The 27,715-nt window shown below is 45.8% G+C and overlaps 1 protein-coding gene and 1 long non-coding RNA gene across 2 annotated transcripts; one reads left to right on the top strand and one right to left on the bottom strand.

Moving 5' to 3' along the window:
* Nucleotides 1–90: 90 nt before the first annotated feature.
* OSBP (oxysterol binding protein) lies at nucleotides 91–26,494 on the bottom strand. Its single transcript, XM_060261219.1, has 14 exons — nucleotides 26,139–26,494; nucleotides 18,510–18,718; nucleotides 10,655–10,905; nucleotides 7,301–7,499; nucleotides 7,009–7,111; nucleotides 5,866–5,920; nucleotides 5,032–5,163; nucleotides 4,549–4,794; nucleotides 4,191–4,311; nucleotides 3,662–3,765; nucleotides 3,374–3,469; nucleotides 2,828–3,009; nucleotides 2,275–2,495; nucleotides 91–1,970 (listed from the first exon to the last, which is right to left on the bottom strand). Exons 1-14 carry the CDS (start codon nucleotides 26,492–26,494, stop codon nucleotides 1,828–1,830), a joined length of 2,418 nt encoding a protein of 805 aa, XP_060117202.1. The 3' UTR covers nucleotides 91–1,827.
* On the top strand, nucleotides 26,169–27,387 carry LOC132588795 (uncharacterized). The gene is made up of 2 exons (XR_009556525.1): nucleotides 26,169–26,621; nucleotides 26,844–27,387. It is a non-coding gene; the product is annotated as an uncharacterized LOC132588795 (long non-coding RNA).
* The last annotated feature ends 328 nt before the right edge of the window (nucleotides 27,388–27,715 follow it).

Genomic DNA, 27,715 nt, shown 5'->3' with positions numbered 1-27,715 from the left:
CACAGCAGGAGGACAGGTATACTGCTATGCCCTTTCAAGTCTGTATGTTAAGCAGGGGAGACACACACACACAAAACCCCAACCTGGATATTTCAGGTTTCATTATTTAATTTAGTTTTCTTGGAAAAAAGACAGTAAGGCAAACCACCCCTCCCCCCCCCAAAAAAAAATAGAATTGCAGGGATTCTCTCTTTAAACCCATCCAAGGGAGTATCAGCCTTCACTAGCTGCAAAGAACAGGCTTTAAACAGGGACCGAGCAGCGAATAATGCAGAGACCCCACCCAAAGCCCCTTCTTTCCCAGTCAGAAGCATGGCCCTTTGCTGCTGGGAAGGCAGGGCTCATGGCCTCATCTCTCCCAGTCAGTAAGATGACTTCATCTCACTGGCAAGCAGCCGTGGGCAGAACCATCATCGCCTTTTCTGTGGCTAAAGTTCAAAAGTCAACAAACAGAAAGAAAATAGAAAGGAGAAACGCACAAAAGGAAGGCACCTCACCGCTGATCCGTAGCCAAGGGTAGGGGCTGCCTTATCATCCGTACTCCCCCTCCAAGTATAAGCCTGGCTGGGGCAGCCTCTGTGCCTTATCCGTCTCTACACGTGGTGGCAGCACCCTTACAACCTTAGGATCCAGCTTTGGCAGATGTGACCAGAGCTGTCCAAGACCAGCTGGGAATTCATACAATGTTCTTGTTTTTTTCAACAGTATTGAGGAACACCTGGTTTATGCCTGCACAACTTTGTGGTTGATGCTACCGAGCTTCAGCTTCCACATCAGATGGCATTTTTTTTTTAAAAAGAGGCAAGACACATAATTGTCCACTGTCATTCTTTCTTCAGAACATCTCCCTTGGTCTGGGGGCAGTGGAAGGAGACCAAGCAGAGCACATATTACAAAATGGGGTCTGTAGGATAGAACCGGGGTGGGGGGTGGGGATCAAAACAAAAATTAGATCTCTCTTTTTCTCTACATATATATAATATACATATAAACAGGTGTGCATTAAGCTAGAGGTTGACAGGGGCTTTAGGCAGAGGGGATCTTGAATCATAGTGTCCCAGCAGAGTGCATGTGGGGAATATACTGGGGTCTCGAGTGGGTGTGGGATCGAGAAGAAGGGAGAACAGTTAAGTTTTGTTTCCTGTCACTGTGCAAATGTCTGAATGAGCCCCAAAGGAGAGTGCCACTGGGACCACAGTAAGCCTCTTTTCCCCATCTGAATTCTAGGACACCAGTAGCTGCTTTGCTCCCAGAGTGAACTGAAAGATGATAGCTCCTGGAGAGTCACCCAGTGCTTCAGAGGTCTCATTTGTGACACTTTGCCTAAGGACAGGTTACCTAATAGACGGGTGGAAGAGCCAGAACAACCTTTACAGCAGAACTTACAGGATGTCCTTACATCTCCCCCCCCAACAACCCTTTGGAGCATACATTCATGGTCTTGCCTACATGCTACTGAGCTGTCCCTATTTGAAGGTAGAAAAGGGGGGCAAACTGTATACAGCACCATGTTGTTCCCCTCTTCCTACCCAAATGTGCAGGGCTGTGAGCACAGCAATGGGGAAACGGAGGGTGAAATCCTCGACTCAGATATGTCCCTAGTCATCCAGGGATCCAGAAACCAACTTCAATCAGCTAAGGCAATCCAGCCAATCACCACTGCTGGATTCTGCTTTGGGTGATTGATTCAAAACAAGTGATTGGTTAAGACAGACAGATTTGGTGAGGAAAGCACTAGGCAGGAAGTCACATGATCAGCTGCTCCCTTCCATCTTTCTTCTGCTACCCATTTTTCCTCCTCTTCTCAATAGTCCAGCTGCTTCCAGCTCAGAAGATATCAGGGCACATACTCCAGTCCTGTCTCTCTTTGCTCTCCCAGTAGCCCCCCTTGTATACGTGGGCCACCTCCTTGGTATCCGGATCTTTCTTCCGTTCAAACCACAGTGCCTTATAAGGGTCATAAGGAGTTCCTGCAAAGAGAAGATTGTAGATGGGATGAGCATAAATGAGGATTTTTGTTAACAAGACATTTGACCGGTATCTCTTCTTACCAATGTGGCCCCAAGTGTTCTCCTTGCACAGGAGTACAGCTACAGACAATGTGCTTTGCCTGTAGAAGACCCCAGATTCAAACCCTCTAGTTCAAGCAATCTCATGGAACATGAGCTCAGGGACAGCAGGCAATACTGGACTAGCCAGACTACTGATCTGACAGCAGGGCACTTTTGCATGCTGCTATTTTACTTCATGGATGAAAAGGAGAATCGCTCTTACCATCCTCTGTGGCCTTCATGGCCTCAGCTTCACGTCTTTTGCGGGAGATGCGCTGCTTCTCCTCAAGGCGTTGCTTCTCTGCGTTGGCCTCATCCCAGCGCCCGTTCTCCATGAGTCGCTGATCAGGTCGAAGCCTGCTGTCCGTGGGAGCAGTACCACTTTCTAGAGCATTAAGCGTCAAAGCCAGCTCTGAGAAATAGTACATGTTCTCAGCATTCTTCCTGAATAAGAAGAAAAAGAGGGAGAAGCATCAGACAGCAGCAAGGCTCTGACATGTAGCTCATTTCAAATTCTAGAACAGCAAGTTGGTATAGCTTAGCTCTTACGGCTGTAATCAGGAGGAAGGTGAGATCGTACAAGTTCCAGCTGTCTGGGTCTTGGGAGTCAGAACTATCAATACCTTATGACACCACTACGAAAATTTGCACCCTGAGAATCTTAGGTGTCATTTAAAAATAAAGCTAGTTTGTGGCTTTTGCGGCTGTGAAAGTATTTCTCCAAAGGGCAGCATCGGCAACCCACTCGGGGGAGCCAAGCTACCTTCCTTACTCACGGGAGTGGGTTCTTCTTCCACAGCATGACCCTGCTGTCCTCTGCTTCATGTGTTCTCTGCCGGCTTTCACCACCATTCTCCATGCTAGTTGTTGTCACCCTGAAACAGTCCATCTTCTCATCCCAAGTGCCTAGTAACACAAAGTGCACTTTTCCCAAGGAATCTAGTACCTCTCCAGTGACCTGGAACAGGAGATAGTTAAGTAGGTCATTGAGAACAGTCCTCATGATACTCTCTTTTCAGCAGACTTACTGATAAATCCTAGAAAGACCATGTTTCCGCTTTCTCCAGGCTAACTCAGAAGCTGAAGTGAATCCATCGCCATGCAAGTGCTGCTCTGTCTAACAGACTGGCTTTTAAGAGTGCCAAACAATGCAAGCAGTCTCCCAGCAATGGCAATAACACTCTATAAAGACCCTACTGGGAAGGTCACTGCTGTACATGCAGCCCCTCCAGATTATACCTGAGATCCCTCTTGCCACCAACCAGTCATCAGCCCTTTCCCCTTCACAACCAATGGAAAAATCGGAGTCCATGGCCTCTTACCTTTCTGGCCACATCTCTTGAGAAGTAGCTATAAGGGACAAACTTGAGAATACACCTTTCATTGGTCTTGTGATTCAGAATCTCAATCTCGCCAGACTGGAGGGAAGAAGTTGCGGGAGTAGAATTAAGTAAGCACTCTATCATATGTGCAACACAATACAATATTGTGCAGTTGCTGAATACAATGGCAGGTCTGCAAGTAGATCTCAGAGCTCTTAGCTCCCACCTTTTCTAAGCACATATATTCCTATGCGCCCACAAGTGTTTTTTTCTCCATTTTTGACTCACCTGGTCTATCCATAATTTGCCCACTATGATGTTGTGTACTGTGGTGGTGACCTTTTTCCATGTGTAGTGATTGCCAGTTGCATGGAAGATACAGTGGATGGTACCTAGAAATAGGAAGGCAGTGTTCAGGACAGCTTTCTACTGATAAAGAGGGCCTTTACTAGATAGTGGTGTAAAGTGCCTGAAATCCCCTGAGCTAGGAATATCTGACTTAATATTTAATGAATTAGCTGATCCGTCTGTTATTTTGCTTCTAGAGAAGAGCCTATTTTATGATTGAAGAAATACATTCCAGAAACAGGGGCTGAAAGGATGAATACACTATATACACCAATTATGTCACATGCATAAAGGACAAACATTTCATGATAGACAGATAGAATAGAAAGCACCATCTTCACAGATGACTAGGAGCAGACCACCAGGATCTGGTCTAAAATGGGGATCACTGGTTGAACTGAGCTTGCCACATTAGTCTACCAGGCCCTCCTAGAATGTCTGACAATAGCATGCAGAGGCAAAGACTCACCAAGTGGCATGATGGAGAGATATTTGCCACGGAACTTGCTGGTGATTTTAATTTCCTGCCGAAGGGTCCAACCATGCTTGGATTCAGCATGATGGGCAGCAGCTGGGGGGTGGTGGCTCACCTAAATGACAGGACAGAAGGAAGCTGAATAAAGGAGCAGATTCCACTTCCAGCCATAAAGCCCTCAGGAATATCCAGAGACCCCAATTTTTGTAAGTCAGGACCCTAAGCGTGCTCAGCTTGGAAAAAATATTCTACCCAAATCAATGAAGCTATTTGAAACTGAAACTTCAAGAGAGCTACCCTGGAATTAAAAAAATCCCATCTTAGGTTTAAAAGAATGCACTCTGCTTTTCACCTGCTCACAAAGAGAACGGTAGCCATTCTCTTCCAGCCGGTCTAGTTCAAAGGTCTCTCCTAAGAGGGGATTGAATGGCTTGCTAGTGCGCAAGACGGTGGTGGAGTAAGATGACACAGTAAAAGCAGCCACGTAACAGAGTTGTTCCAGGGAGCTCTCACACTTGGCTGCCCGGTCCAACAGTTCATGATATTCCAGGTCCTCTGTGAGGCGCTGCAGCATGGATAAGGGCTCGTTGAAGTTAACCTAGGGGCAGAAGCAGCAAGTTAAGGCCAGAAAATCTTTCCAGGACAAATTATGTTGACTTGGGGCTAGTCATGCTGTAAGTTTATGTCAACTCTCATATCACAGAGCTTACTGCAGCATGCATTAGCTTGACCTTCCTTTTCTTGAGGATAAAAGAGAGGCTGGCTTCCTAGCCTTCTCTCCCAAAGAACATGAAGCCCCAGAATGTGTCTCTGATACTATAATGAAAGGACTCACTGGCATGGGGATCTTGGAGAGTTCCTTGCCAATGCAATTCTTCATGATGCTCCACAAGTTGAGACTATAATTTGGTTTGTAGGGAATTCGGGTTCTCTTCTCCTTCTTGGTGTCCTCCAGCTGGTGTTTATACTTGAAAATAAATAAAAGACCAGTCAAGCCTGGGTGGGTGGGTGGGTGCAGTGCAGCTGATCACTGAATCCTGCTATCTTCTGGTTTCTACTTTACTTTGCCCAAGAATTAACGGCTTTTCTCCTCTTCATCACCCTCACCTATAAGGTAGTAAACGGTGCACAGAACCATTAATATTCAGTGCAATAACATTTACGCACACCCATGGACAATAAATAAATAAAGTCAGTCCTACGGGATACATCTCTGTTCTTCTGGTCAACTTGAAGAATCACTTTCAGTAGAAAGCAAATAAGAATATTCATGCGGTTGAGTCTCCAGTATGCCTACATCTCCTAAACAGAGAGATAACACCTGCTCCCCCTTTCAGTAAGCCCTGTTTTAAGGTACTCATCTGGGCATGTCTGAGTCTTACAGTCAGGACAACATGAGATGGAGTAAGAATTGCCAACTCTCATCAAGAATGGCTGCTAGCTCTGTTTTCCCCAAACTCACTCATATTGCCCTTGATATCTTCCATGCAGACAGTCTCTTCTAACAGTCAAGGGAGCTGTACTTCGGGCCGCTAAAATATTGATGTTACTCCAGAAACTTCAAAAGACATTCCTGATTCAATTTTCTCATTCTCTAGGGCACCTCAATATAACCTAAAGAAAAATCCAATGGTTCCTTCCCATCCCTCAAAACAAAGATGGGGACTACCTGCTCATCGAGACTGATGTCACTGCTAGCGCCACTGATGTTGCTGCCAGTTCGTCTAAAAGAATTAGAGATACAGCATAACACACTCTGGAAAAGGAAACCAACTAAGATAATTGTACTCAACAAAGAAATGGCTCAGAAAACAATGCTATGTCCCCCACCATCTCCAGCTAAAGCATGGCTGGCAGCCAATTTTGCCTGAGGGCAATTTTAAAATTGGGTTTGTCATGGCTCCCCAATTACTTTTTTTTTTTTTTACTCTGTCTACTATTTTCACTTGCTAGAGATAGAAAACAAAAACACGTAAGGTCACTGTCAGCAGTGCCCCACAAATATTCTCCCTCTTCCATCTTGATAGCCTGGAAGTTCTAAGTGTGAAACTGTTGCCTAGCAACAGCCAGATATATCTATAGCTCCTGTTCTTGATGGAGAAAGGGTATGCGTGAGATAATTTTCTTCTCCACTCCTCATTCCAAACTGGGAATGGCGGCAAAGAAATAATGGTGGGTTGAGTGAGAGAAAGACTGAGACAAGACAAGAAGGGAGGAGAAGGGCTTTAGCACAGTGGGAAAGCAAACACAGAAGGCATCTATGGATTCAGGCTCTGGGCAGCAAGCCAGCTCCTGGCATGTTTATGGGATACATACCATGCTCAGTAGGCAAAAGGGGATCAAGAAAATCAATGTCCACCAAACAAGGCCTCGGCCAACCTAATGAGGGAAGGGGAGCTCACCTGCAGCTTTCTTGTTCACAGCCTAGAAGAATCAGGACCTAGCACTGGGGAAGACTTCTGCCTGGGATTCTAGAGGGGAACTGCCTGCCAGAAACCGTACTTGGCTAGATGGGCCAATGGGCTGACTCCATGTAAGACAGCTTCATAGAGTCAAGTCACTCTGTCATGCTCTCACCTCTTCTGCTGAACCTTCTGTCATCTTTTCCTTCCCTCTGGAAGCCAGGACAACCTCCTTCCCAGTTGCCAGACACACAGGATTGGGAAGGAGGATATGACGGCAACTTGCTCAGTTATTTGAGACTTTGCCTGGAGCCTGTCAATTATTAATCCGCAGCCTATGATACGGGGACAACGTATTCCAAGTGCCAAAAGGGCTGCAGAGTTCTCAGGGAGCTGGAGGAATCACTCACTTGTGGCCCATGTTTTCAGGCATCGTGATATTCTCAGGAGCGTCAAAGAATTCATTGTCGTCATCTTCATCGCTCAGATCCCCCTTAGATGGGAAACATCGATCTGTAAGAGTAACAGGTTGACACTGTATTCCCTTGTTTTATTATTTAGGACACTCTGGGATCACTCAGCAGGACAGTGGGCGGGGGGGGGGGGAGGAGCAGGAAATAATGAGGAGGAGAGTTTGCCAAGAGAGGTGACTATGGAGCATGGCTCAAGGAAGAAACTGAGTCCAAAGCCCTAGGCTCCTACCTTTAGTGGAATCCATGCTGCCAGGGGCATTGGCCGGTAGAACTGTGGCTCCACGAAAGGCTCTTTCTAGGTGGTTGTGCTGCTTGGCCAGCTGCTCCAACGTCTCCTCCAAACGGATGCGCTGATCACGTTCATACTGAAGAGATTTCTGCCACTTCTTGCTGTGTGTCTGGGCCAGCATTAAGAAGTCCCGGCAAGCCTGCGTAGAGCACCAAGAAGAGGCAACGTTCAATACCCAAACCCAGGTACTGCTCCCCCAATACATCTCTTGTTGGCCCTGCTCTTTAGGTCTCTGTGATCTTCAGGGTCAATACTGCCCTCTTGTGGCTTAGGGGAACCGTTGGGAAATATGACAGATGTGCCATTATCCCCCCCCCCACACACCAGATCCAATGAGCATGCAGTACCAGCCTCACCCTCAGAGAAAACACCATTGTGCACACTCATTGAACAGAGATGGCTACGGAAGCACAGGCAGTGGGAATTTTGTTACTATTCTAAGTCAAGATATTTCACAACCCAGCAGGCCAAATGCCGCAAGCGCAAGTAGATCTATTTTTGCAAGTCTCCCTGACACTGCAGTCATGACCAGTGTTCCCTCTACGCTGAGTTAGTGTGAGCTAGCTCCAGAGCACACATTTAGCCTCCAGATCACACATTTTTGTCTTAGCTCGGGAAAAATGGCCCCAGAGCAAACTAAGTTATGCAATAGCTCACAACTTTTAATGCCAGTAGCTCACAAGGTAGAATTTTTGCTCACAAGACTCCATAGTTAGAGGGAGCATTTGGTGGTGAGGTGACCAATTGATCTTACAAGCTACATTCAGGCTCCTTTTAATGTTACCCTTAGCTGATTTGTCTCTCTTAAATGGGAAACAAAGCAAAAGTTTAACAAGAGAGAAGGGACCCCTATTCACAAACAGCACTGGAAGCAGGAAAGCTTAGGTTAAGGTTCAGGGTAAAGTGTAAACTAGTTTCAAATCCTGCTTAGGTGTCCCTCCTCAACTCCACATTTTAGCAGACACCATTTTTACTTGGATTGCTAAGGAAAGGTGTTATAGTATTATTTCCCTTGCACTTTGGAGGTCAAGTAAGGAAAACCCAACAACCCTCTCCTTTAACAAAAAGGGGGATCTGGAACATCTCGCAATCTGAAAAATGTGCTGGATAGCTGGCAATGAAATTACAATACACAGACTAGATATCAGTTTTGCAAAAAATAAAAGATTAAGGTTCCAGATGAGGCTAGTCTTTGTCACCTTTTTAACTTTCCCTTTGAAATCATCCTGAGACTTCCTATACATCTGAATAGCAGCCCTGGTTAATGAGAAGACTTCTGAACCATGGCTGCCATTCCATTCCTTGAGGAACGCAGCATAATCTTAAACCTTCTGCAGTGTTATGATGTCACTATGATGTCATTCTATCTTCAAAGAAGAGGCTTCCCTCAGTAAAGGAGGGGTTTGGCTTAGGAGTCCAGATCACTTGTGCCAGTTACAGCTGTTCTCCAGCCGCTGTGAGAATGATGGCATCCGCATGGCGGAACAGAACAGGCTTTTGCTCCTTCAGAATGACCTAGGTAATTCCTAGATTCTTTGTAATTCTAACTGTAATACTATGATATATGTCACTCAACACTGATGCAGAATCAGGATATTAGAATGTTACTTTTTTCCCCAAATGTGTCTGAATACTTTGAATAAACCCTTTGTTTAACAATTGCTTGTTTGTTTCTGAGTTGTACATGCTCTCACCAAAATATAAAGCCACCTCAGACAATTTAAAGATACAGTGCTTGACCTGCAAAGTTGGCAATAAATCTGAATTAAGAAAAAGGAATTTGTGCACAAATCTCCTGAGATTTACATGCCCGGAAACCCCTACCCACCTGTAAAGAAAGGCATTAAATGGTGGCAACTACTCCAGCTGAGCTCTGAAATAAAAATCAGGTTGACTTTATCTCAACTGTGTTCAAACCTTCCCAGAACAGTTTTGGGAAGGACAAGCATGTGGGATATCAAGAATGTTATGAATCAGGACACTGCCTTTAGGACACTAGTGACTACATAGTTTCATTCAAGAATAAATCACATGACCACATGAAACTACCTTATACTGAATCAGACCTTCAGTTCATCCAAGGTCAGTATTGTCTACTCACTGGCAGCAGTTTTCCATGGTCTTAGGAGATCTTTCACATCACCTAATGCCTGAGCCTTTTTAAACTAGAGATGCTAGCGACTGAACCTTGTACCTTCTTCAGGCCAGGCAGATGCTCTACTACTGAGCTTTCTTTCCCCAGTCCTGCATATTTATTCATAAGTTAATTAGTGTTATTGAATTCAATGGGATTCTCCACACAAATGTGCACATCTCCTCTAGGATTGATTCTTGGGGCTATCTTATGCTCTGAGCAGGATATACTCATCCCTCCCTCACATCTTAACTCCTGAAGGACAAGTTTGATTACATGACAGCACACAACAGGACTGGAAACAAAACTGCAGTTCTAAGTGCTGTGATGAAGGTCACCAGATCTCAGCATTACCCAACGTTAGTGCAATTCTTCTAAAAGTTGTTTTTCCATGGTGCTCCCTACAGCTGGTGCAGTGACCAAGTGTTGGACATAGAACAGTCTGAAGTTCTAATGATGAAGTTCACCAGGTCACCTTGAATAACTTATTGTTTTCTTCTTAACAGACTAGTTGTGCAAGGACAGATAATCCCATTCATGTTTGCCTTGCAGTTCCTTGAAGAAAATGTAGGATTTGACTACAAATAATAAAATAACGTTTTCCTTTTCTAGTCCATTCTTTTTCCTCTACTTTGCCCTAGTCTCAAAAATCTAATTTGTTCTACTGTTTTTTTACTTGGATTTTCATCCTGCCCTTTGCCTACGGTTCAGGACAGATAATCATGTTTTTAATGGTATTCTTTTATTTTCTCAGTGTGCCTACAACAAACAGAGGAAATATAAGGAGCTACAAGGGGTTCCAGACAAATAAGAATTTATGTGTAGCTTTAAAAAAAAAAACCTAAATATTTATATTTTATTTGCACATAGAATGCCATAGGTAGCCTAGGAATTGAAAAGAGTAATGAAATTAACTACCACCCAGTACCACCACCGCTTCTTAAAAAACAGAAACATAGTAAAGCCAAAAGACCTAATCCAATTGTATTGGTAGTCTGCCCAAAGACAGGCACCTCTGCCTCAAAGAGCTAAGATCTATGCCCTGTACTCTACATCAGCCACAAAAGTCACAATGCTCAACAAATGCAGTAATTTCCACCGGTCAGAGCATGCCTGCGACCTGGAAGGCTCAAAACCAGCTTCTGGAGACACACACTTACATTGATCATGGCATTGGAAGTGATGCGGAAGAGCGTGGCCCTCTCGTTGACCTGCTTGATCTTCTCATTGCTCTCAGCAGGCAGCTTGAGGGTCTCCAGCTCACTGAGAGAGCGCTGCAGTGCTGTTCCGTGCTTGGCAATCAAGTCGTTACAGGTGCTGAGGTCCTCTACCTTACTGGAGAGAGTGCGCAGGGTATTCTGCAGTTCAGTCTTGTCTGTCTGAGAGACTGATTCTTCGTCTCCTGACTCATCTGCGAGGAGTAAGCTACAGCTGTAATACTTTCATAGCCCCATCTCTGAACTCAGCACATCCCACATCCCCATATCCTTCTTTGTCCACAGTATGGGGAAGTATCTTCACCGAATTATGAGGTAAAATCCCACAATACAGGATGACAACTATCTTAACCTGGGCTGGTGCCACTGAAACCGTCTGGTGCCACTGAAACCGTCCAAGTTCACTAGCTCATTTGAAGCAAAGAATGGAATTCCTACCCTTCAGCATAGAATTAAACTATTAACTTAGATACTACAGATGTTCAGAAAACAAGTCACCAGAAATCTACAGACTATATAGAGATCATCAGCCATAGTGTTTAGGTGTAAGGTAGAAAACTTTCCAATGTTTTGTTTTTTCTGCAGAATGTTTTCCATTTCTAGATACATTGTTTCTTAACAACAATGAATGGATGGCAGTGCTGATACAATATAGATAAGCTTTGTCGTTTCAAAGTTCATAGAATCGTAAGAGTTGGAAGCGACCTTCAAGGTTGTCTAGTCCCTGCTCAATGCAGGAACTTCACAAATAGGCCCCCCACATCCCCGTCCTGTCCTCCTTCTCATGATCTGCCTTATTCACAGGATCTGCATTGCTGTCAGATGGCCATCTAGCTTCTGTTTAAAAACCTCCAAGGAAGGAGAGACAACCACCTCCTGAGGAACCCTGTCCACTGCGGAACTGCTCTGTCAGGAAGTTCTTTCTAATGTTTAATGTTCTAAAGCCGAAAACCCTTTTGATTTAATTTCAACCCACTGATTCTGGTCCACCATTCTGGGGCAACAGAAAACAATTCTGAACCATCCTCTATATATGATGGCCCTTCAAGTACTTGAAGACGGTGATCATTTCACCTCCCAATCATCTCTTCAGGCTAAACATACCCGGCTCCTTCAACCTTTCCTCACAGGACTTGGTCTCCAGACCCCTCACCATCTTTGTTGCCCTCCTCTGGACATGTTCCAGCTTGTCTATATTCTTCTTAGAATATGGTGTCCAAAACTGAACATAATACTCTAGGTGAGGTCAGAGTATGATCTTGGCATGTTCTGGAAACTATACTTATGCTGATACAGCTCAAAATTGAATTTGCCTTTTTAGCTACCGCATCACGCTGCTGACTCATGTTCACTGTATGGTCCACTAAGACCTTTAGATTCTTTCCGCACATACTACTGGCTAAGACAAGTCTCTCCCATCCTATAATGATGCATTTGATTTTTCCTACCTAAATGCAGAGCTTTACATTTATCCCCATTAAAATTAATCTTATTTGTCTTAGCCCAATTTTCCATACAAACTGTGGAAGAGAATATATAATGTCTTACTGATTTGTAAGGAGGTGTGGGGGATGAAATTATAAGTTTACATAATAATGCAAATGAAAATCAAGTTTTGAATGCCCCAGATTCACTATGCAGGTAAAAGCAAAACAAAAGCAAAAACAATATTATTATGGGGCAGAAAGGCGGTTGTCGCTCCAATCTGATATGAAACCAACAAGTCATGCAAAGGATGAGGTGATCCTGTAACCTCAACTGACAAGACTTAAATTCAGTTGAAACGGAGGAGAGGATAAGTGCACCCTTGGCATATCATGCATTTTTGGAGGGAATGCAAAAATTATTTTGTTTTTAGCACCTTATTTTTTCCTCTTACATAAAATATAAATAAACGAAATAAACAGTATAAGGAAAGCACTTGCAATATTATATTTAAATAGTAAATAATAGTAAATAGTCTTCTAATAACAGCATTTTCTACAAACAGCTTTGAAGTTGTTTGAATGTAACCACATGATATTCCCCTGATCAGATCTTTCAGTTCAAGTATTTGTGGTTATTGAGAAATAAAACTAACATGATGTGTTTTTAAAAAAAAACAAAAAAACTTTACTCTATTAGGGCGCTCAATTTTTCAGGAACTTTTCCAATTCTAAATTATTCCAGAAAACCCACCTTACTGGTGAGCAAATTCTACGAAGTGTTCTATGCTTACCATTGTAGCAGCTGTTGGAAGTAATAGTTTGACTTGCTGGTTTTTTTCCATTTCTCAATTCTAACTAGAGCCCTGTGAAATTCCTTGAGCTGGTCAAAGCCTAATCTCATAAAGTTTAACCATCCCCTCCTGTAGTAAGTAGCAATGAATAAAACTCATGGGTAATTGACTTTATTTTTAAAAATGTCTATAAAATCATGAATATTGCAAAGGGTAATTTCTCTTTCATAATACCAGAGTTCAATATTACCCTGAGAAGTTAATCAACAACAGCTGCAGAGGCAGGCAAACATAGGCACTTGTCAGGCTGGGCTCTGGAATTCCCCAGACTAATAGTCCTGGGGGATTTCAATGTCCATACCAATGGTGCTGCCTCACTGCAAGCAACAGACCTGGTGTTTTCCATGGCAGCACTGGGACGCTCTCAAATTATATTTGGTCCCACACATCAAGCAGGGCACTCGCTGTATTAGATCTTTGCTGAGGGGATAAATGGGGATCCGATTACTACTGAAGTAGTGCCATGGCTGGACCACTTGATCCTGAAGGTCCATTTGGGCACATCAGTCCCTTCCTGATTAGAGCACATTCATACTCACCTGCAGAGACCAATGGATCCAACTGGCTTCTAGAATGGTCTGTGGGATCTGATGCCCCCTGGTGATTCACTGGATGTGCTGGTAGAAGACTGGCATTGCCAACTTTCTGAAGCCATCAATGAGAATATCCCCTGATAGCCTCTTCACTCCTGCTCCAAACTGGCACCTTGATATATCCCTGGATTCTGGGGTATGAAGTGGGAGCTCAGACAGCTAGAATGAGTTGGCAGTGGACTATGTGATGAAGCTACAGGAACACCTTATAGGAATTTTATACAGCCTTCATTGCAGCTGCAAACTCATGCCCAGCACAGTTATTCACTGTAATCAGGTCTCTGAGAGAACCCAAAATACCAGAAATTTGGCAATTAACTGTGAGGCTTTTGCAAGCTTTTATGCAGATAAAGTCTTGTTGCTCCACCAGAACCTGTCCACCAATTTAGATAGAGTATGTGAACTGGACCAATTCAGCCGACTCTCTTGGGACAATGTCAACAAGATCCTGAGTGCTGTGAAGCCTACCACTTGCCTCCTGGACTTGTGCCCATCATTGTTGGAAAAAGCCAGCAGGGATGGAATACCTCCCTCCGCTTCCCCGGCAGACGTTATAAACTTGTCCTTGGGGCCAGGGGTCTTCACAGGGAGTTTAAAGGAAGCAGTGGTATGTCCGCTTTTAAAGAAGGCATCCTTAGATCTTTCTGATCTAGTTAACTACTGCCCAGTGTCAAACCTTCCATTCCTGGGTAAGCTAGTTGAGAGAGTGGCAGCTGAACAGCTCCGAGTTCTCCTGAATGATACATTGGTCCTAGATCCCTTCTCCCATTCGTCTTCCACCCTGGCCATGAGATGAAGACAGCATTGGTCACCCTCACAGATGATCTTCACAGATACATGGATTGAGGCAGATCAGCACTGCTGTTGCTACTTCATCTGACAATGTTTGACATGGTTGATCATGGCATATTGACCCACTGCCTTGCCAATGTGGGGATATGAGGGACAACCTTGAAGAGGTTTGTCTCCTTTCTACTAGGATGGGGACAGAGGGTGTTGCTGTGGAGAGTCTCACCCTGATACACTTTGGTATGTGGAGTCCTCTAGGGGGCTATTCTCTCCCCAGTGTTATTTAACATCTTTATGTACCCCCTCACCCAGCTGGCATGAAGATTTGGGCTGGGCTGCCACCAGTACACTGATGACACCCAACCATATCTGTTGATGGATGGCCAACTGGACTCTGCCACTGAAAATCTGGCAGAGGATTTGAAGGCTGTGGCTGCATGGTTAAAGCAGAGCCAACTGAAATTAAATTCTAAGAAGACACAGGTCCTATGGCTCAGCTGAGGAGATCCAGGTCTGGGGTGTCAACTCCTGACAGAGTGCCTTTAACACCAGTGCCAGTAGTGAAGAGTCTGGTTGTGATACTGGATGCCTCCTTACCAATGGAGGCCCAGGTCACAAACCTTGCCAGACTGGCATTTCTACATCCGTGTCAGGTCAAGAAACTAGCCCCTTTCCTTTCTCACCTTGTCATGGCCACAATGATCCATGTAATGGTCACCCTTCAGGCAAATTATTGTAACTCACTGTACGCGGGGCTACCTTTGAGACTGGCTTAGCTTCAGCAGGTCCAGAACGTGGCAGCGCGAGTTCTTACTTGAACTCCACTTACAGCACACATCCAACCAGAACTCTGTCAGCTGCACTGGCTCCAGACTGAATACCAGATTCAGTTCAAGGTGCTGGTTTTAACATTTAAAGTCCTGCATGGTCTGGGACCAGCATACCTTTGGGACTGCTTCTCCTTGTATACCACCCCCCTCCCCGAGAGCACGACATTCACTGAACAAAGATCTATTGGTGGTTCCTGAACCAAGAAGTATTTGGTTAGCCTCAGCCAGAGTCCTTTAAGCTCTGGCCCTGGTCTGGCGGAATGCTCTGCCAGCTGCAGGGCTGGTGCCAAGGTTTCTAGCACCCTAGGCCCCACCCCCATGTCAGGCAGACCCAGGAAGGCGAGAGCAGTGGGACAGCATGTGTACTCCTTGCAAGGGAAGGCTGGCTCCAAGGAGCACACATGCTGCTGCCGTGCCACCCCCCTGCTCTTGCCTTCCTGGATCTGCACAGACCTAGGAAGGCAAAAGCGGCAGGTGCGCTCAGAGCCTGCCCTCCCTTGCTGCAGAAGACTTCCACAGCAAGGAAAGGCAGGCTCCGAGGAGCACACAATTGGGGGGGAATGGGATGCCCGCACCTGCCCGTGACCAGGTGCCTACCTGGCCTACTGGGATGCATTGGGCCTGGCCAGCTGAGACCCAGGCCCTATGAGATCTTTCACCCACAGGGCCTGTAAGACAGAGCTGTTCCACCAGGCCAACGATGGAGACCCTTCACCAAGGGAAATGGCAGCCTCCTTGATGGGCCTCCCTTCTGTTTCCCTTTTGGCCTTCCCCAGTACTGATGATTATATTTTGCTCTGATGAAATTGTATGGTATGTGCCGTCTATGTATTGTGATGAGTTTTAATTTTTAAATAACTTTTAATAACTATGGTTGTTTTTATAACACGTTACTTGCCCTGAGGCCTGCTAGAGCAGAGGGGGTTGAGTCAGAAATTTAATAAATAAATAAAAATAAATACTTCTTCACACAGTCATAAATCTAATTCTGAACCTGGCCGCTGAGTATGGATCAAAAACCCACACAGCCAGGAACAAAAAGGAAGATCTTTCTACAAACCTCACGGAAGTTTGCCAAAATATCTGTAATCTTTAATACACACACGCACACATAAAATAAAACCTTCCAAAATAACAGAAAGCTGTAGCTTTGAGCTGCTGGTGGTCATTCTGGGAGTTGGCAGACAATCACAGTGTTTTCAAGTATCTGAAACACTGGTTCCCATAAATAAAAGACTGGGAAGTAGTGCACTGTGAGGCCAATATAGTCCTGGAAAGGTCCTGCTTCCTCTTTCTGCCAGGTCTTTAATGGAAGGTGGACTTGCTGAGACCAGGCTTGACAGCAATCACTGAGTTCCTCATTACCATACAAGTTACACAACTCAGCCTGGCCCAGCAGCAGCCATTGTGAGGCCACCATTTGATTCACTTGGATAAACTGTGTGATTTGGACAGGCCTGGTGGCGGTGGCTTCACAACTTGGCTGGACCTGGTGATGGTCACCAACAACTTTCTACTGTGCAACTTGCAAAGGTTGCCAGGCCCCGTGGAGGCCACCAAGCAACTCACAGCCATGCAATTCAGCTGCTAGCAGGTAACTTACATGGGCAGCTTGCTACTGCACGACTCAGCTGGGCCTTGCAGCCACTGTGCAACTTATTTGGGTGACTTGCCACAACACAATTTACACAACTTAGCTAGGCCTGGAGGTGGCCATCACACAACTCACTCAAGCAACTTGCTACTGCACAACTTTCACAACTTAGCCTGACTTCCTGGGGTGATGCTGCCAAGAGAAAGGAAGGAAGGAAAGATAGAAGACTGGGAAGGGAGGAAAGATAGAAGAAGATAGTAGGCTAGTAGGTTGGTGCAAAGAAGGAAGCAGGAAAAGGGCAGAAGCTACGGGGGCTGCCAAGGGGATAAATAGGAAAGTGAACCTCCCCTGTCATAAATCCTTGCAGGTCCCTTGCTTGTATGTAAGTAATGTAATTCATACTCACAAGATGTGGTGAAAGCCACTGGATTAGATCACTTTTATGAAAGAGCTGGACAAATTCAGTTTTTTAAAAATGGCTTTCTTTCCTGGTGTTTTCTTAGCCTAACACTGGCAAGGGGGGGGGGGGAGAAAAGGGGCTGAAAATGACATGAGGCTAAAATATAGCTAAGATTTGCAACTTTGACATTTGAGGACTACTAGTCTGACAATTGGTCTGCAACAGGGAGTGTGTTAGCCTGTGTTGCCCATGTCATTTTATCAGAACAATGATTGAAATTCACCACTGTAAGTGTGCCAAATGCCTCTTTTCAGATCTCCAGTCTTTAGAACAGGTAAATGTAAAAAAAACCCCAAACCCAAGTATTTTCACTTGTTTTCCTTCCTACAAAAAAGCAAATCTCTACCACATAGAAAGACAATTCAGAGAGGAATATGTCTAGAGAAGAAAACTGGGTAAGGATTATTTTTAAAAACGCATTTCTAATACCAACTTCTAATACACAAGTAGTACAATCCTCTAGGAAAATATAGTGCCCCAGAACGGAGGGCCCACAATCTCTTCAACACAACGACTGTATTCCGTATAAGGACAGCCACTTGACACAAAACTCTGGTGTTCAGTTTACCTAATCAAATATACCAGCTAGTGACAGACACTTGAGCTCAGCAACCATCAGGTTTCAAAGTGCGGCTCAGTCGACAGAGCACTATGAAGGGCAGCTTCAATATCAACTGCTGAAGTGTGTTTTGGCCTCCACAGAGTCTGAGGAATCCGACGTTTAAAAAGAGATTCCTTTTTCAGGAGCCTCATACTAAAGTACAAGATCCCCAGGCTGCTTGTTGCCTTGGTATGACAAACACACTGATTCAGAGGACACTGAGCAATTTGAGTAACAGGCATTTGGCAGAAATCCTTGCCCCAAGGAGTTGGAACTGTAACTAGGATGGAACAGGACAAACTGGAAGACACTCATATGAATGCTACTGCATGCTTAGAATAGACTGGACATTGTTATCCATAGGACTTTAACCCTATACATGTCTCAGGCACTTGGTTTCAAAGTGCCAGAGGAAGCCCCAGTTTTACAAACAAAAAGGGGAGGGGGGAGTTAGAGGAAGAGATGGGGAAAAAACTCCACACTGCCTTGGTGAGGCCTCAGCTGCTTTCCACTTGCACTACTGTCATTAGCCAACACTAAACCTGCTGGTTCCAAGAGAATGAAAGTGAGAATAGACAGTGCTTCCTTCCTTAATGAGTCACCACTCCCCTGCATACACCTCAGCTTAGGTATATGTATTGCCCCAACTTTACCTGATTCTGCCAGCATCTTCACCGCTTTGGCCTTGGCCAGCTCCAGGGCTGTAACCCAGCGCTGCCTCTCAACTTCTGAGCTGGCTTTCAAATGGTAGGTCTGTGCCCCTCCATTGGAAATGATAAAATTGCAGGAATCCTCTACAGTGATATTGGCTGTGGCCAGGTTGATGGTACCACGGCAGGTGTGCCGCATCTCTGCCTTGGATCTGTGAGCAGGACATGTTGGGGGGTGGGGGGAGAGAACCAAACAAGTAAAACGTATTAGAGATCTGCTGAGAAATGAAGCGCCAAATCACCTTCTAAAACAATCAGCACCCTTAACTGTCTCCCCTCCCTTTCCAAGACAATACAGAAAGAAAAGTCAGCACCAGCGAATCACCCCAACACTATGTCTGCTCTGGAAACAGGCTGCTGTTATCCTCCACATGTTGAAACTTCCACAAGGTTCATGTTTGCTAACTCCAGGTAGAAAATCAGTATCACAGAAGCAGGTGGCTCCCAAGGAATCCTAAGAGTGAGATGTCAATCAGCGGCATGTTTTAAGTTTTCGGAGCACAGGAAGATTGGCTCAAGCAACAAACCCATGGAGACATTCAGACAGAGCCGGATTAACAATTAGGCAAAGTAGGTAGGCACTGGTCTATGGGCCCCCATGCCTTTAGGGGCCCCGGGCCAGCTTCCCTCCATTTCCCCCCTGCTTGCAGCCCTCCCAGCCGGCACGCACAGCCGACAACTGAGCTGCTCTTTGCCCAACTTGTCTGGTGTGGCTGCTGCTGTTGCCAAGTTTGCCTCTCTCTGCCTCTCCCCCGCAGTAAAAGGGGCTTTTGAGAAGGTTGCAGTGGGGCAGGTGCTCAGACTCTGAGATAATTTGTGAGGGGCCCCCCCAAGATTTCAGCTGCCTAGGGGCCTCCACAGAGTTTGATCTGCCACTGCATTCAGACTTCCAGCTAGTGGGGTTGATAACGACAGAAGCATTCCTGCAACTCAGTAAAAGGAAGAGAGCCACTAATAGGCTGACTCTAGATTGCTTCTAGTTTATTCCCTCTTCTGACATACTTTGAGTCCCCACCCCTTGTGCTACCACTAACTTCCAAGTTTCACTGTTTTGATTCACAAACTAACCCTGACAGAAATTTATCCTTATAGACGGGAAGCCAAGTGTGAACCTATTAATTTGGCTAAAGCCATAGTGATGACTATGAATTTCTGTTCACCTTCAAAAGGCAACAGGATTGGGAGCATTTAGAGAGTGAATCGTTCTGTAGGGGTAACCATGTCAGCCTGTTGTAGCAAAATTACAAGGAAGCTGGGCAGCACCTTAAAGACTAATACTTACTTCAGTGTAAGCTGTTATGAGTCAGAGAACTTGTTTTCTCAGATGCACGGGAGTGTACATCTGCAGGCTTGGTGAAATACCCAGCTGGGGGGTGGGGGGTGGGAAGAATTATAAAAAGAGACTGGTTGATCTCGTTTTATACCACCCTCTCTCTGTAACTACACTCTTCCCTGAGTGTTTAACCAGGCCTACAGATACACACTTTTATGCACTTGAGGAAGTGAGCTCTGACTCACAAAAGCTCAGGCTGAAATAATTTTGTCAGCTTTTAAGGTTCTATCTAACTATCATAGAGTTATACGGGGCCATACAGGCCATCTAGTACAACCACCTGCTCAATGCAGGATCAGCCTAGAGCAGGCGAACCTTTTAGAGACCGTGTGCCCAAACTGCAACCCAAACTGCACTTGTGCTCCCTTGCCCCCCCTTCCCTCCCTCCTTGGAGCTGCAGGGCCCCCCCTTCTCCTCAGAGGTGAGCTGAGCCACACTGTGCCGAAGTGGGACCCTACCGGCTTCGATGCAGCCAGCGCACCTTCTAACTCTTTGAAGCCCGCTCCCCCTCACGTCCGGTTTCGGAAGGAGGGGGGAGAAGCCTTCTCCCACATGGGCTTCAAAGAGTTAGAAGGTGCGCCGGCCGCATCAAAGCCGGTAGGGTCCAGCTTCAGTGCAGCACGGCTTGGCGGGCCTCTGAGGAGGAGGAGGGCCATGGAGTGCCGCTGCATTGTAGCTCCGGGGAGGGAGGAAAGGCGGGGGGCGGTGGCAGGGGGGCTGTGGAGGGGGAGCCAAGCCTCGTGCGGAGGGGGCAAGGGAGTGCGCATGCCCACAGAGAGGGCTCTGAGTGCCGCCTCTGGCACGCGTGTCATAGGTTCGCCACCACCAACCTAGAGCATCCCTGACAAGTGTTTATCTAGCCGCTTCTTAAAGACTGCCAGTGAGGCGGAGCTCCCCACCTCCCTCAATAGGTGACTCCACTGTTGAACAGCTTTTACTGTAAAAAAAGTTTTTCCTAATATCCAGCCAGTACCTTCCCACCCTTAACTTAAACCCATTATTGTGAGTCCTCTCCTCTGCTGCCAACAGGAACAGCTCCCTGCCCTCCTCTTTCAAATACTTAAAGGAAGTAATCATGTCCCCCCCTCAACCTCCTCTTCTCCAGAGGGAACATTCCCAAGTCCTTGAGGGCCTTGGAGACTCAATTTAACTCTTTAAGCTTGACACAGTTTTGCAGAAACTGGTCTGTGCTATTGCTAGAATTTTAAAGGGACACTTCCCCCCACCCCCCAGCCTCTTAAACCTATTATTGGACAGAGACCATAAACTTAGTCATGTATATTTTGGCCCAAAGCCCATGGAAGAGATAAGACTTGAATCCAAGTTCAGTATCTTTCAAGTCAAACAACCCACTGTGCGGCAACAACTATTTCTGGGCTGTGTTGCATCAAGCTACAGCTAGGAGGAAATCACATGGCTGAATCATTTCCCATATACAAAACTGCTCTATGCATGAAAAACTAGGGATCAGGAAAGAGATTCTAGCACAGCATTCTACCCGACACGTTATTTCTGTTATGTATGTCCTCCTAGGGCAGGGTGTGGTGGTAAACTTAATCATTCAAGATACATATGCAGTATGAAACAACTTAGTTCCACTAGGCAACTTATCAATCTCTTATTCTACAAACTGGTGCTGTTTTTTGCCCTCAAGATAGTTAACAGTTTCAGAATAGAAACAGTGTTAAGGACTATTATAAAACAAGAGTCAGTCTTTAAAGCCTTTATCTGAAGGAGTGTGTATGGACATATGAAGCTGCCTTATACTGAATCAGACCCACGGTCCATCAAAGTCAGTATTGTCTACTCAGACTGGCAGCGGCTCTCCAGGGTCTCCAGCTGAGGTTTTTCATGCCTACTTGCCTGGACCCTTTTTTGGAGAGGCCGGGGATTGAACCTGGGACCTTCTGCTTCCCAAGCAGATGCTCTACCACTGAGCCACAGCCCCATTCATGCTTATATCTTATAAAAGCTTATATCCAGAATAAAACATTGTTGGTTTCAAAGGTGCCACCGGACTCAAATTTTGCTTTTTAAAGGGCAGTTACACTAAATGTTTAGCAAGCCAATTATCTCTATCATAGAGATGGCACTATAGCAAGTAGCCAGTAGGAACAGTTTTTGTTTTGCTACATACACTCCTGACTGCTGCTGGCATAAAGCAGCAAACATTTCTGTCCTCTAAGTCTAGCTTAAAATAAAAATCAGAAGGGGTATTATTCTTTACTTCATGAAATACCTGACAATATTTTAATATTGTCAAAGAACACAGGGTGAACTGTCTGGCCAAATGGTTGGTGTGCTAACTCTATTCTTCATGAACTTTAACAACCCTAGATTGCCAGGAAAGTTATCTTTGTTCATGTGCACATGTACAAGACACATAGTTATATCTGTGTGCATGTAGACACAGGAGCTTGCAAGGAACTCCACAGTGGACCAGAAGGCTTCTTCAACAAGACTCCAAAGTCCAACTACAATTACTGTTGAGGCAATCAAGATGTGGAGAGAAGGACCTCTGGACAGGTATGTCATAAACCATCCCAATCCCTGCTTTTCTCAGCACTCTCTTTAGTCAATCTGCAGCTGGTGCCCTGGCAGGTTTGCACAGACACCAAAGCTAGTGGATGCTTTCCCACTACCTCTGTGCTCACAAATCAACCCCCGCCCCCAACAGCACGAGACTCAAGTTGTTAAGGCAAGAAATTCAGTGCAAGGAAAAACCATTTTCTTTCCAATGCTGAGTAACAATGCACAGTCAACAAGGAACATTTCCCACTTTAGACCGGCATACAGGTACTACCAGCAGGCATCACTAGAGATGCCATTGGCAATTTGCTCCCTTGGACTCTGGGAAGACAGTTACTGTGCATTCCACTCTCCCAACGGGCTGAGCCTACCCAGGAAATATAAGCCTGGATTGCCAGCTATTCTTATCCCTTTGAGAGTCTTGTTACATTATGAATAATACAGACTGTACTTTAGGAACCCAGCTAACAGCAGCTACCTCTGTTCAATTACAGTATGGCTTCCAACTGAATACATTCCCTCGTGCAAAAACTTCAAAGTACATTGCTATAAGGTCAGGAAAACTGCATGGAACCAAATCACCCCCCCCCCCCCAACTTTCAGGGGCTTTCTGAGATACACCTTGGAATCAGGCACTAACAGAGAAGAGCCAATAGCCAGATCTGTGGGAGGAACTGAACTGTGACATCATCACTGTTTGCAGCCAGTGGCAGGGGGAGAAGATGTTCCCCAACAAAGACAGCTATTGATGCAGGCGTTGATAAGGGAGCATCTAACACTTTTAAGCTGGCTTCAGCACAGATACTCTGGTCTAGAGATTCGGAGTGCTACATGGCAAACAGAGCTTGCTGTTTAGCTTCCCTTTTTATATTTACAGAAAACACTAATTACTATAGGAATCGTGAATATCTATAAAATCAGTGTTTCCCCACAGGATATAAGTTTAGCAATATTTTCATTCAGGAAACGGCCAAGCTAGCATCACAATTGCAGTGATCACAACAGCACTAGAGAACCTTCAATGTTCCTTCCATATCCTTAAGACGGAGGCCCATGGGGTTACTAGAGCCCTGTTCAAGGGGGAAGGAGACCCTCATGACAGAAGGTTCACTCCATGACCTTCACACACCAGTACTGCAGGGCTGAACTGACTGTACATTCAACTACAAGATACATTCCATCAGGGATTTCAAGCCAGTTAGAAATTTTTTTGTTTAAAGTAGGTCTGGCTTCTAAAAAGGAAACGTAGAGCACTAAGAGTACTATATGTCCAGTCTGCAAATATGTTTACAATTGCTAAATTATTACAGCTTCTGTCCAAGAAATCTTGGAAGCTGAAGCAACATGAAGAGGCTACAGATCCAAGAGAAAATTTGCAGTACCTTCACAAAACCACAGACCACCAAATTCTTATCCCCATTTAAACGGGCTTAAATGTGTAGTGCAGAGATAACTGAAGTGAGATGCTGAACATCTCTGAGGAGCTGATGTTTCTGGGTAGAGGGGAAGATGAACTTGGTTACTTAGTAGATAGGCAGTTTACTGTTCTCTTATCCATTTGAAAAGCAAAGCCATCAACCTTACATCCCTTTCTCAACCACCAAGTAACAACAGGGTATAGCTCAGAAAACCTAACAGCAAAGGGAAAAGAAATTAAGTCACACCTCAATAAAAATGTCATATCATCACATACTTAAGTAGCAAACATTACCTCCTTTGTATTAAAAGACTTCAGAACAGCTTAAGAGACCCCACAAACAAAACTGTTTGAAACACAGGAGCATAATTCTTGGCCTTTGGTCCTGAAAACCATTTCTGCTACAGAAGTACATCTGCCTAGAGACAAGGGATAGATTTTTGCTCACTTGTCTCTGCAAGCTTGTAGGAACATTAAGCACGATTTCTCATTCGAAGGCTCAGGCTGCAGTCCTATCATCACTTATATGGAAATGAGAGACCCTCTGAACAAAGGGGAGCTTACTTTAGAGTAAACATGGACAACGCTTGGCTGCAGCTATCCATAGCTTTCCAGGAGCAAGGACTGGCCTTTATAGGGATGAACAATGTTCAGGCTTGAAAGACAAAATAAAACTTAATGCTGTTTGGTTTGCAGAGCTGTTTATAATTTGAAATGGAACACAATGCAGAGCTCTGAAAACCAGAGAACATAAAGACAGAAGATCATCTACAGAGGCGCACAGGTGTGATACAAGAAGGCACCTTCTTGATCCTAGCATGAGCAAGTCCCTGAACTAGCCATGAGCAAGTCCCTGAACTGGAAGTCCATAATAATAAACACCTCTGACTTGCTACGTCTTTTCAAAAGTTTCAAAAATCAGACCCCGCCCCCCCTCCACCTTGGCTTTCTCTTTTGCATAGGAAAACAGCACTTAACTCAACATGTTTGATTACCCCAATTCAGCTTTAAGCAACTGCAGGGCTTACATACCTTTAAAGGAGTAGAACTAACATGATGGGGGGAGCAGAAAGAGATGGGATCATGACGGCAAACTCTGTCCCATCCAATGCTTATCCATTATAACATGTATAGAGCCCATGTATGCAAAGCTGTATATGTGTATTGCTCTTTCTGTGCAATCAGAAACCCTGAAAAAGCAGGGCTTCTGGTAATATATAGAGAAAGGTGTGTGTCTCCACACAGCTCTATGCATATGCTCTGATGAACAGGTGGGGTAGCAGTTTTTCAGCATAACACTGGTCTCTTCCTTACAAACTTTCTTTACCAAAAGCCACAGATTAAATTTCAGGCACTAAAAGGGGATTGAACCTATGCTTGAACCAAGAACACTATGTTGGCCCTCAATTTTGACTAGTTAGTACAGAGGTTCTAAAAAAAAAAAATACTGTACAGAGCTCCTACCTTAAGGATCTTTAGCACTAGTGAAAATAGAGCTTTTTCTAGAATCTGTACCCCTCAGTGTTAGCAATGTCTGACACCTGGTTTCATTTGGCATTTCTCTAGTTCTACATGCACTATATGAGGATTCTATGTCTTATAAACCAAAGTGATCAACATGACACCTCATAAGGTGTATCATCACACCCACAGGCTGCCATTATTTCGTTTTTAAAAAGACGTTCTAGTATACAGCACACAGTACCAGAAGCACCTGTGTCTCAAGTGACATCAAGGTTAGTACTGGAATGTCTCTCTCACAGTGGGACAATGGCTGCAACGGACATGTGACCTAGAAATGTTGAAGGTAATATGGAGGTTGACCTGATAAGACTCAATCCGTTTCTGTGGTGGCTAGGACGAGGTACAGAAGGCAAACAAAGTAATACAATAACACGTAGGGAGGTGGATAAAAAGAAAAACTACGCACAGGGAGCCTAGAAGAAAAAGAGGGGGATGCAGTGAAAGTTTTAAAATGTTTTATGCTCCACGTCGCTAAAGAGGAAAACGAGCGTTAACTGCCCGGAAGAAACACCTCTTTCTCCAGAGGCGCCACGTGGCAAGGAAGCCGCGGGAGAAGACTGCTGCTGCTCTTTGGCTCCTCTGCCAACACCAGGGCAAGGGAGAAGGGAGAGGGAGGGCTGCCCGGCGCAGTCCCACTTAGCAGCACCCAACAAGGCTTGGCCCAAAAGCAGCCAAGCCCCAGGTAAGAACCGGGGGCGTCGCCAGACCAACGCAAGGGGGCGGGGCCCAACACTTCCCACCGGGATGCGCGGAAGGGGCGTGGCCTCACCTGTAGTAGCTCAGGAGCCCATTGCTCAGCACGAACCAGCGCCGCTGATATCCTTTGATGTAATTGGTCCATTTGAAAAGCCAGCCCTCGCGGGCCGACCCGGAAGCGGAGCTGGTCGGCACGGAAGCGGAAGAAGAGCTCCCCCCTGAAGCTCCTGTCACCCCCCCGGGGGCCGGTCCCCCAGGGCCCAACGTGCCTCCTTCTCCTCTGGTGGCATTGCCGCCGCCGGGCCCGGGGGAGGGCAATGGGGTCGTTGGGCCGGGCCCACAGGTGCTCCCTGGGCCGGAGGCATTGGAGCCGGCCGCTCCACCAGGCGCTGTCCCAGAGCTGACTCCCGCGACTCGCAACTCCGACATCGCGCAGAGCAGCAGCTCCGCCGCCCCCGCGAGTCCCAACCGACTCTGCCAACCGGAGCCCAGGAACCACCGGAGGCTGAGCGCCTCCCTCCTCCTTGGCTTCGCCCTCCTCCCCCCCCCCTCAACGGTACGCGCAGCGCCGTCACCCGCCAGCCCTCCCCATTAGCAGCGACGCCCACTCCGGGGGCTGGAATCCCGCCTGGCGCCGCCCCAGCCTCTGCTTACTGGCTCAAAAAACTCCTCAGGGAGGGATGTGTCGCTACATTGGACGAACCCTGGAGCCCGGCCCCCTCCCCCGACTTGTGTGTGTATTTCCATCGCAATTGGCCCTTTCTTCTGCCTTTTCCAGGTTGCAGCCAATTCCGTCGCTCAGAAGGGGGTTTAATCGAACGTCGTCACGGAGCAGAGACTATTGGTTAGCTACAAGTGACATTTTAGCCCCGGCGATCATATGTGCGCGGAGTCCAGGAATGGGAGCCCCAAATCTTACGTTGTATCTCTCAGACCCGAGCCATCTCCTGTTTATTGGGGAGACGTACTGATTCCCAGGCGCGCTCCCTGGATTTCGTCCTCAATTCACGTTCTAGTCCAAACACTGGGCAGATTGCCCGCAACCCAATGTTAGACACTTAAGTCTTGTTCATGGTAGCGGGACTTGCTGCTGCTGTGGGCTTATCCTGTGTCTGTAAAGCTTGTAACTTCTCCCCGGCGACAGCGGGCTAGTCTTTTCGGCAGCGTGTAGAGCCGCACCCAGACCTCAATCCAGGGTTTAGGAAACGGCAGACTATCTGTGATTCCGATGCTGTCGAGTCAGGGGGACCCCAGAAAACGTTTAACAGCACAACCCCATTTCCCGCTCTTTACAATAAAAAGCTGGTCAAAAAAAAAAAAAAGCTTGTGTGAATTAAAGACAGTTAGGTAAAAGAAAACAATTTTGAATGGCTAAACATTTCATAGAGAATAGTCTTGTACAAGCAATGTTTATTTTATAAATGGATAGTGTGTTGTCCTGAGCCTGCACCAGAGCTCGGTCGGCTTATTTTACCAGTGTGGTGGAGCGGTTAGTATGCCAGATTAGGATCCTGGGCTGTGATCACACACATTATATAATGCATTTTCAACCCACTTTCAATGCACTTTCCAACTGGATTTTGCTGTGTGCACTGTCAAAATCCAGTTGGAAAGTGGATTGAAAGTGAATTATTTAGTGAGTGTGATCAC

Source organism: Heteronotia binoei, chromosome 21, assembly GCF_032191835.1.
Source record: "Heteronotia binoei isolate CCM8104 ecotype False Entrance Well chromosome 21, APGP_CSIRO_Hbin_v1, whole genome shotgun sequence".
NCBI classification, from domain to species: Eukaryota; Metazoa; Chordata; class Lepidosauria; order Squamata; family Gekkonidae; genus Heteronotia; species Heteronotia binoei.
This window is presented reverse-complemented; position numbering and strand designations above follow the sequence as displayed.